This window comes from Delphinapterus leucas, chromosome 3 (genome assembly GCF_059928025.1).
Source record: "Delphinapterus leucas isolate spDelLeu-1000000601 "Yukka" chromosome 3, BTC_Dleu_Yukka2, whole genome shotgun sequence".
Lineage (NCBI taxonomy): Eukaryota > Metazoa > Chordata > Mammalia > Artiodactyla > Monodontidae > Delphinapterus > Delphinapterus leucas.
This window is the reverse complement of record NC_143131.1, coordinates 15467993-15479016: the sequence shown is the minus strand read 5'-3', so window position 1 is coordinate 15479016 and position 11024 is coordinate 15467993. Positions and strand designations below refer to the sequence as shown.

The 11024-nt window shown below is 45.6% G+C and overlaps 1 protein-coding gene across 1 annotated transcript in view; it reads left to right on the top strand.

Moving 5' to 3' along the window:
• Positions 1 to 9929: 9929 nt before the first annotated feature.
• The window catches only part of MARCHF11 (membrane associated ring-CH-type finger 11), a 118732-nt gene continuing 117637 nt past the window's right edge, over positions 9930 to 11024 (top strand). The window contains exon 1 of the mRNA XM_022581278.3: positions 9930 to 10448. Coding sequence (XP_022436986.3) covers positions 9930 to 10448 — 519 coding nt within the window. The remainder of the gene's footprint in view (positions 10449 to 11024) is intronic.

The following is an 11024-nucleotide window of genomic DNA, read 5'->3' as shown; positions in this document are numbered from 1 at the left end:
GGAACACTCCTGCACTGTTGGTGGGAATGTGAATTGATACGGCCACTATGGAGAGCAGTATGGAGGTTCCTTAAAAAACTAAAAATAGCACTACCATATGACCCAGCAATCCCACTACTGGGCATATATCCAGAGAAAACCATAATTCCAAGAGACACATGCACCCCAATGTTTATTGCAGCACTATTTACAATAGCCAGGTCATGGAAACAACCTAAGTGTCCATCGTCTGATGAATGGATAAAGAAGATGTGGCACCTATATACAATGGAATATTACTCAGCCATAAAAAGGAACAAAATTGAGTCATCTGAAGAGACGTGGATGGATCTAGAGACTGTCATACAGAGTGATGTAAATCAGAAAGAGAAAAATAAATATCGTATATTATCGCATATATGTGGAATCTAGAAAAACGGTACAGATGAACCGGTTTGCAAGGCAGAAATAGAGATACAGATGTAGAGAACAAACGTATGGACACCAAGGGGGAAAGCAGGGGTGGTGGTGGTGTGATGAACTGGGAGATTGGGATTGATGTATACAACACTAATATGTTTAAAATAGATAACTAAGAAGAACTTGCTGTATAAAAATAAATAAAATAAAATTCAAAAAAAAAAAAGAAGTCCTGCCATTTGCAACAACATGGATGAACACTGAGAGCATTTGTTAAATGAGACAAAAAAAGAATAATGTATGATCTCACTTATATACAGAATGTAAAACAGTTGAACTTACAAAAACAGAGGGTAGAAGAATGATTTAAAAACTGAGTGTTTTTTCAAACTGGTGAAGCTACGTTGATGATCTTAGCCACCTCTTGTAGCACAAGTTTCTTTTCGGGTCTGTAATAAATTCGATGACACAGGAGGCAAATAACTGTGTGGTTAAGGGTGCAGGCGTGGGAGCCAGAGTGCCCAGTTGTGAAGGCAGCCCCTTGTCTCTCACAATTCAGCTCCCTGAATTGTCACAACTCATTTTCCTTGGCCTCACTTTCCTCATCAGTGTAATGCGGGTAATAGTACCTGCTTCACAGACTGTGGCTGAGGATTGAACAAATTAACACATGTGAAGTCCTTGGACCAGTGTCTGACCCAGTAAATGATCAACCAATTTTAGTTATCATTGGTGAGTGCAAAATAATTGTTCACGTAATTGGAGGCTCATTCATTTTTAACATAAATCTTCTCTAAAAGTGTTACAAAAACTTCATTTTTCTCTTGTTCATCATATAAAACTTTTTTGAATACCCATTACGTACCAATGCATTTGTACTAAGTGCTGGGGACAAACTATAAACTTTATATGTATATAAATGATCTGGCCTCAAATAACTTGCCATCTGCTGGTGGAGTAAGGGGAGGGTGCTGGTAGGCCGTGCTCACAAGGGTGCAGTGCGATTGAATACGGGCACAGCCCAGGGTTGGGGGTGGAGGGAGGCCCAGAGAAGGATAAGGGAACTTTCTAATCTGGATATTTTAAGTGGTAAAAATTTGTAATTAACCATGTTGAAAGGGGGTCTTATGAACACGTGTCTCATCATGCTTACAGATTAATCAACATACATGCCCAGGTGTAAATGTTTCTTGGATATTTGCACCCTTTATTAAAATTACCAGTGATTGTGCAAGTCTAAAAGGCAGACAGACCTCTAGTGGCTTACTACACTGCCTATAGAGCTGTCTGCTTTTAAATAAACTCTTAAACTGCGGAGGTTTAAAAATCACTGGATCGGCTTCTTCAAGAGGGCTGGATTATTAGCTGTTGTTTCCCGGAGCTGCTATTCTGCTTACATTTCTAAGTTTGTTATTTGTAATTTGCTGTGGACAGAGAAATTAGGTAAGCATGTTTATTAGGATTATATTTAAAATCAAATATAACAGATTTAGTAGTCTCACCTGACAGGAAAGTGGAAGCATTTGTAAATGGATTTTTATGCGGTAATGTGTGGGGTGGACTGTAGTGGTTTTTGGAGGCTGATTTGCTTATTTCCTGGTCCTTAGGTGGCTCTGGTTGCATTTGATGGGATAGTGACTTCTTGGTAATTAAATGATCTAACTTCTACTTATAGTGACATTTTTCTAACAGAAGTTGTGCCTCTCTTCTAGTATTTCAGTATGTAGTAGGTTCACTTTTATCCTACTTGTCACCATCTTCATTTTTTATGAGCTTGAATCATATCCTCTCTCATCCTTCCTTGTCTCTATAGTCCTCACACTTAAGTCTAAGGTCCACAGCAGTTTCTCTAACCTATTGAGTTAGTTGATGAGATGGATCATATCTGGTGCACTCCCATCTAGCCTTCAGAGTCCAGCTCAAATACCCACTCTGAGAAACTTTTTCTTAGGATGAATCATCTTTCTCATGCAGAATTGTTTATATCTGTACTTCCATAACACTTTTAATCCTCCTACTGTAACTCTTAATATATGTAACATGTTTATATCTATGTGCCTATCTTCTTAGTTGGACTAGGGCTTTTTTGAGGTCACGTCCATCCATCTCTCAAAGTGCATTACCAAAAATTGTCACTTGCTGATTATTGATTGCACAAAAAGATGGTATTTTATGGCTTGCACTCATTTTCTTTTTGATGATACCCGTCATTTGTGACATACCCTACCCAGTCATCCACTCATCCTCCCACCACACAGACATGTGGTCACGTGCGTGTGCATGCACACACCTGTATGTTGAACTCATGCTTATAATATCAAAGGTTATTTTTCTTTACTTGTACTGTTAGGTCCACTTATTTAAAACTTCCTGCATGTAAGAAGCCTTGCTATAGTTGCAGTTTATAACTCTCGATTTTGCATTTCTGTATCTTTTGGAGTGCAGTTTGATGTTGTTGGCTTAGCTGGGAAGGGCTAAGTTCAGGAGTTCAGCTGGACAGGAGGAAGGAGCTGACAAGTACTGTAAATTGTATGTGCTAGATGTCAAATTCCACAATGTGGGGAGAGTTGGCATCTAGTTGTATTTGTCAAGCAGTCATTCCCCTGAAAGCAACATTTCTCTTCGAGGAGTTGCTGTTTACCCATACGATGTAATTCTGTTGAAGATGACTTCAGTGACTAGTCAGCAGCTCATCTTCCAGACTGAGTCACTCATGGTCCTTTCCTGAAAACTTTAAAGTCTGGAAAAGGGGTGGATTGAGGTAGAATTGGGGGTGGGGTATGAAATTTGTGACCTGGTGTAGGTGTGGAGTTGCCTCCTCTTCTTGTCTGAACAAGGACTTTTCTAAGACAGAGGGAAACAGACCAGTGATCCTAATCTAGGCAGAGGCCCTGTGGAAAAAGTAGAGACCCCAGGATTCTATGGGTAGAGAAACCAGGGTTGAGAGCAGGACCCCACTGGAGCCAAGCTCTGGCATAGCATCCTTGCATGTTTCCTGCTTCATTTCCACTCTTCTCAGATTGGTGGTGAAACTGATCACATCCTAGGTGAGTGAGATAAATCTCCTAAGGGAGAGTGGGCAGGGGAGGGGAGAAGAGAAAGGACACCTGGGTGTTTCACTGTACTTATTAACCTCAGATTGATCCTGAGGGACTCTGAATCCTTTACCCATGCAAGGGTTTGTCTTTGTCTAGCAAGTTCTCTGTCTAGTATATAAACTAATTTACTGCACTTCATCCAAACATCATGGAAGCATAGCTATCTTTGAGTTGTTATTTGTGCAGAACTCTATCAGTAACTTTTAACAAGTAAATAGTAGTTCTTTTGAATTAAGACTTCTGTTAATATTTACTTAGTGCATATTTACTGAGCTGCCACTAATGTCAGCCATCAGAGTATATGAAGATAAAAGGTTCACTGAAACAGATAGGCTCAAACTCCAAGTAGCTTACAATCTAGCACAAGAGGAAAAAAAAAAAACCACAAAAAACGCAGATAAGTGCATAACAAACCACAAGGCAAGGTGTAATATAATAGAGGTCATAAAAATCATATTTAATATGTGAGTTTGGTAGAAAAATAGATGATTTTCAGCTGAGGGGAATCAGGGCTAGCTTTATTCAAGATCCTTGTAAAGCTTGGGTGGCCCTGTCAGGTCCTGCTGATTCAACTGCATTTCAGATGTCAGTCAGGTTTAGGATTTCCAGTGTACACAGTGATTCAACATATTTCCATGTTTTCAGTCTGTCAGGTAAAAAGCGCTTCTACATTTCCAGGTTTCAAGGTAGGGAGACCAAGGGAGGCCAAGGCAGGGACAGGGAACAGTGGAGAGATGCAAGAGGCAAAGATAGAAAAATGGAAGGAGGGTATGGTATCCAATTCTACAGGTAGAATTGACAAATGTTAGAATGTAGTGTAGTATAAAATCAAAAGAGGAGCATGATTCATGATCAGTGAAATTGGTCAGAGATGGAGACCCTCCATCCACACCCCTTCACTTTCCCTTAAGACCAGTGGTGTGCATTTTCAAATTTCTGATATCGTCATTGAACGTGAGGATCAAGGTCAACCAAGACTTTGACTTCACATACATAGTAGCAAATGACACATTAAGCAGCTAATATAAATTACTAAGGGAAAGAATATTTTTAGGTAAGTTGGTTAAGCAATGAAAAGAAATGGCATCACATGGAGTGCACCAAAATGCTGTGACTACATCCTTCTTTGTCCTACAGATTGCATTCTACCACCTGGAAGCTATGGTTTAACAAGCTGCACAGTGCCTTAAACACAGAAGCTGATTAATAATTACCTGCTTGATTGCTTGAATTCTTCATATAATGGTTTTCTAAGTATTGGCCGAGCACTACTCTGACCAGGCACAGTTCTAGGCACAGTAAGGACAGAGCAGTGAACAAAATAGTCTCCAATGGAGCCAGTGTTCCAGTGGAAGATATTAGATGAGAAAAAAAAAAAGCAAAAGAAATGCACACAATATGTAAATATAAATATATAATATTGAATAGTAAATTGATATGAAAAAGTAAAACTGGGCAAAGGTTAGAGTTAAAAAAAATGGGAGTGGAGGATTCTATTTCAGTTAGGAAGGTTGAGGAAGGTCTTTTTGATGAAGTGTCTCTGAGCAAGATGAGAGGAGTGAAGGAGTGAGCCATGATAACTGGAGGAGTGAGGAGGGAATGTACTTGGGGAGTAGCAAGGAAGTCAGTGGAGTAGGAATGAATAATAGGGACCGACCGGGAGAGGGTGGTGAAGAGGATATGGAGATTGATAGCTTCAGAGATGTAGCCAGGAGCTAGACTGAGCATTGGTAGGGCATGCTAAGATTTTTGACATTGCACCAAGTGTGTTTGGGAGCCACTGGTGGGTACCAAGCAGTGGGATGACATGACTGGACTTACATTTGAATAGGATTATCCAGGCTGCTGTTGGGGACAGATTCAAGAATAAGAAGCAGGGTGACAGGAGGCTATTTTGATGATCCTGGTGCATCACGTTGGTTTGAACTGGGATGGCGGGAGTGGAGGTGAAATATAGTAGTGAAATTTGAAGTATATTTTGAAAGTACATGCGAAATAATTTTGTGATACACTGAATATATGACGTGAACAATTAAAGTCAAGGGACGACTCCAAGGCTTAAGTAACTGGATGAGTGAACAACTGGTTTACCGACATGACGAAGACTGGGAAATGAGCAGGTTTGAGAGTGTTGTGTGCTTTTGGACTGGGTTAGTTTAGAATAGCTCTTAGGTATCTAAGCAGAGCAGTCATAGAGGCGACTTGACACAGAAGGCTGGAATTCAATCAGCAGGTTAGAATAGGAGATATAAATTGTGGACTTTTCTGTATATGGCAATGGGCTGACACTGCTTCGTTTCTGGTGTATGACAAAGCTATACTCTGCACCAAGTGCTCGCAATCCACAGATCACACTTCACTGTCCTCTTTAAAAATTACCCTCCCACTCACACAACATAACCTTATTGTTCTATAACATACTTGGAGTTCTCAAGTTCTTCTCTCTCCGGTATTTGAAGACAGTTGAGAATTCTCTGTTCTGTACTCAGTGATCACAGAGACAAATAAATGCACCCCAAAGGTGCCAAGTGAAAAATTTTGGAATATCTCTAAAAGCTAAACTTAAAAAGAATTGAAGGACCATTTTTTTAATTTTAATTTTTTATTGAAACTATACTTGGTTTACAAAGTTTCAGGTGTACAGCAAAGTGATTCAGATATATATATGTATATATACATTCTTTTTCAGATTCTTTTCCATTATTACAAGATAGTTGAATATAGTTCCCTGTGCTATACAGTAGGTCCTTGTTGTTTATCTATTTTATATATAGTACTTTGTATCTGTTAATCCTAAACTCCTAATTTATCCCTTCCTACCCCCCCCTTTCCTTTTGGTAACCATAAGTTTGCTTTCTATGTCTGTGAGTCTATTTCTGCTTTGGAAATAAACTCATTTGTATCTTTTTTTTTAAGATTCCACATGTAAGTGATGTCATATAATATTTGTCTCTGTCTGACTTACTTCACTTAGTATGATAATCTCTAGGTTCATCTGAAAGGCAATTTTAAAGAGCTCTTCAGGCTAACTCTCCTGTTGGAGGACACATCAAGGTCATCACAACTAATATAGCTTCAAAGTCATTCTGAAACAACTCTGACCTAGTGTAGCCTGGACTCTTTTCTACCTAATATCCCTGAGGTGACTTCAGGGGACACCTTCAGGACATGGTCACTTGGGAAGTTCAAGGAGAATATCCTACAGATATCCATTAATATCACCAAAGAAATTATTGGGACATACTTGCCTGGGACCCTCCCACCTCCCCTCCATCCTTGGATTCAACTCAAGAGATTCCTGGTGTCTAAAGAGTTTGCATGCTCATAACGAAAGACCTCTTTTGGTAAAGGGTATATTTAACTCTCTGCATGTATGGGTGCGTGGGTAGGGAGAAACATGAGAATGGAGACTTTGCAAGCATTTGTTGTATTTATATCTCTCTCTTCATTTATATAGGTTGAAGCAGGTTGGATGTGCCTTTCACTATTTGCTCAGATTGATAGAATTGCCTCTCCCTTCATCCATTTTTTAGTTGGTGGATCCATGTTGGCTATTGAATGGCTGTCAGCAGCCGTGGGTGCCCTGTTGTTCTTTATGCGATGTCTGTGTCTCTCTAGCAGCTCTTCTACTTGGGTCCCAGCAGCTCAGAGTGGTTCATCCTTTTTGTGTTCCCCATTGTTCTATATTTTTATGGCAGAGGATGCAATCAAAGTTACAAAGGTATTCTTCCTTGATCCATTGAAGACTCACTGAGTTAACTGAAGATCATGAACAAGTTTCCCTTTTTCATGGAGAGGTCAGCTTTTGGAGGTCACAGATGCTAGGAAATAATGTTTTTATGTGGCTACCTACCATATCAAGGAAGGTTAATCTTCTCTTACCGGAGTTATTTTCCAACAATCAACTGAGAGGATACATCTAGGATTGTGGCCTTCTACTCTTCCATCCATGTTACTTTGCTGCCTGAGTCACTGTGCATTGTTTATCCAGAACCCACAGCTTTTATGCTGTCCTTCAAATAATAATGTACTTTATCATACTTGGTAGAAATGTATTAGTCATAAATTGAATTTAGACTCCATTTAATTCAAGAATTTAGAATCAAGGCTTAGGATTATCTTATGACTGTGGCAATACACAATCTTGTGCAATGTCATTTTGACAGGTGAAGATTGAAAATGAAAGCATTATCTACAACCACATTTCTTCAGTGTGATAAGTTCCTAGGGCATTCAGGGATTATTATTTCTAACAAAATGTGCTTGCTGCTTGCCATTCCGCCACCAAAAATAAGTCAGTCTGAGGGTGCTAAGTGTTAAGAGGACATTTCTGGGAACTATTTCATCTGGGACCATTTGTAACAAAGCATTCTTGACTTTTTTTACTACCTCCTTCTCTGCTTTCCAACCAGACCAATTTCTGTCAAAAGAGCTGGACCTTTTTTTTTTTTTTTTAAACCAAATATACTTCTTACTGCCAAAATGTATACTGGAAAAATTAACTTAAGCTGGTAGTTTATCCTAACCATTTAAGAACAACTAACTAGGGCTTCCCTGGTGGCGCAGTGGTTGAGAGTCCGCCTGCCGATGCAGGGGACGCAGGTTCGTGCCCCGGTCCGGGAAGATCCCATATGCCGCGGAGCGGCTGGGCCCGTGAGCCAAGGCCGCTGGACCTGCGCGTCCGGAGCCTGTGCTGCAACGGGTGAGGCCACAAACTGACAGGCCCGTGTAACGCAAAAAAAAAAAACAACAAAAAAACCCCCATCTAACTATTAATGGGCGTCAGTGCCACCAAACGCACCATGTATTACATATTGTTTTAGGAGGCAGGAGAATTGAGGGAAAAAAAATCATTCAGTGTTTGAGCCGGAAAATCTGGAGTCAGGGAGCTCAAAAGTTCTTCGTTAACAGTTCTGTGACCTTGAACAAGTTACTTTGCCTATCTGATCCCGGCTCTATGCAGCCAAAAATGACTGCCGTAAGAGCAAGTCGGTTGCGTCAAAGACATCAAAGGGTTACACTAGTGAAAATCACCAAGGCTTTGACTAGACACATTGCACTATATATAAATCTATTGCTTTATGCGTTTACACTGTTCGAATTTAGAAACTACTGCCTGTGCACTGTTTTCCGTCTACTTTCCTGCAGGTAAGGTAGTTTATTTTCAGAAAAGAATTGAGGGCACTGTTGCCCTGCCGGAAGATAAGTCCCAGAGAGGTTTTGCGGAGTGGAGTTAACTATAGAGAAACCAGCTGGCTTCGGGGTGCATACAACCGAAATCCGCGGTTGCAGCAACTTCTGCACGAGAGGTGTCCTTTGAGTCCTTTCTCCTACCGCAAGGGTGGAAGAGCACGCCCGCCACAGAACGTGGCACCAGGGTTCACTAGGAGCAACCACTGCAGGAAACGATATTTACAAAGTCACCAGAACGGTTTCAAATAAACCCAGATACTCCCTGCAGGAGGGAGAGGGCGAGGAGGGCAGAGGGAGGATGCAGGTTCCAGAGGCGTCTGTTTTGGGGGCTCTGGAGGATCAGTGAGAGTACCCTTGAGGGAGAGGGCGCACAGGGCTGGAAGCGGTCTCCTGGGAGGGTCCGTTAGTCCTCGGGGCCCACGCGACCTTCCCCTCGACCCCTGCTTAGCCGGCTCGGGCGCGCCCGCGGCGTCAGTCTCGCGACCCCCTTTGCCCTCGCGAGTCTCGCGTTCGATCATCCCGGCCCCTTCCAGCCCCGTGCCGCGGAATCCCACTCGCCCATCCAGTAACGGCTTCTGGACCCGTGGCCTCCGACCCTTCCCCCTCTCCTCCACCCCACCCCCCGCCCCCGCTCACGAGAGCTGCAGCGCCGAGCGGCTTGGGGAGGGGTAATCCGCCCCGGAACACACGTGAGCGGCCCTGGGGCGGGGTCGGCGGAGGCGGCTGAGGGATTTCCCCCACGCCCCCAATGCCGGCCCGCGGTCTCCGCACCTCCCCCGGGGTTCGCACCCGGCCCTCCACATCCCCATTCCCGGGAACGACCCTCCGCTCCTCCACACCTACCGCCCCGCTCCAGTTCCCTCCAAATACCTCCCCCCGGCCCACCCCCTCTGCTGCGCCGCTCCCTCCCACTCCCCGGGTTTCCCCGGCCCCCGCCGTCGCCCCCACCCCCCGCCCCCCAGCGGCCCGGCTCTCACGCGCCGCGGAATTCGGCACCGCCTCCATCAGAGCCGAGACCGCGGTTCCGCGGAGCAGCCGCCGCCGTCGCAGCCGGGCCCTCTGCGTCTCCTCCCCGTCCCGCCTCTCGGCCCCTGGCGCCCCAGGCTCCGTCCCCACCCTCCTCCCGCCCCGCTTTCCTCCCTTCTTCCTTCCTCCCCCCTCCTTTCTCCCTTCGCCTGCAGCTCGAGCCGGGGGCGCTAGCCGGGCTGGCAGGAGAGCGGCGGCGGTGGCCCCACCACCATGAGCTTTGAGGGCGGCCCCAGCGGCAGTCGGCGCCGCGGGGAGGAGAGCGGGGACGCCGAGCCGCCCCCGTCGCCTCCGCCGCCGCCGCCGCCAGGAGAGCCAGCCTCGGTCCCCGCGCCCCCGCGCTACCTGCCACCGCTGCCCGCGCCGCCCGCGTCCCCCGAGCGCCCCGCGGGGCCAGACGAGCCGCCAGCGGAGGTGGCCCCGCGGCGCAGCGGCGCGGAGGAGCTGCCGCCGTTAGGGCAGGAGGTGGCCGCGGCTGGCGACTCCGGGGCAGGTCCGAGGCGCCTTCCGGAGACGACGGTCCCGGAGGCGGCGGCGGGGAAGGAGGGCCCCGGGGAGCCGGAGGTCCGCGCGGGTGGGGAGGGAGAGCGGCGGGGCTCCAGCGACCGGCCCGAGACGCGCTCGGTATGCAGCAGCCGCAGCAGCAGCAGCGGCGGCGGCGACCGGCGCTCCGGGCACCAGCACCAGCACCACCAGCCCATCTGCAAGATCTGCTTCCAGGGCGCCGAGCAGGTAAGGCCCGGCGGGCCCCGGGCGCAGCTTGCTGTGGGGTCCGGCAGGGCTGGGCTGGCTCCCGCTCTCGACGGCGCCCTGTCAGCACCACGGACAGCGCCCGCCTCTGGGTTCCTGGGCTGAGCGGTTGCCTGGCGGTTCCTGCGCGTTCCCTTTTCCTTTCCTGTGAAGGCAGATAGAATTGTCCCGGTGGCGAATAGTGTTTGCTTTGGGCTACACTTGATTTTTTCCACCTGGTTTTGCAGTTACACATTCCTCAGGTGTTTTAGTGTTAATGCCATAAGTATCTCTTGTGTGAATTCCTTGATGGATCTGGTTTATACGTAGAGACAAACCTGTATTCCTTTTCTACAGGTGTATCGTGAGGCATATAGTCTTAGAGGACAAACAGGGGGTGAGTCATGTCAAAACCAAAAAGGGCAGGGTCTTTCCTTATTGCCCATTTTGGTGACTCAATATCACTGAGGTGAAAAGCATGTTACAGTTTTCATAAGAGAACTAAAACTACTTTGACCTTGTGAAAGAAAGAAACACAATTCTAAAATTATAAACTCCATTAGAGGTGCATGCAAACTT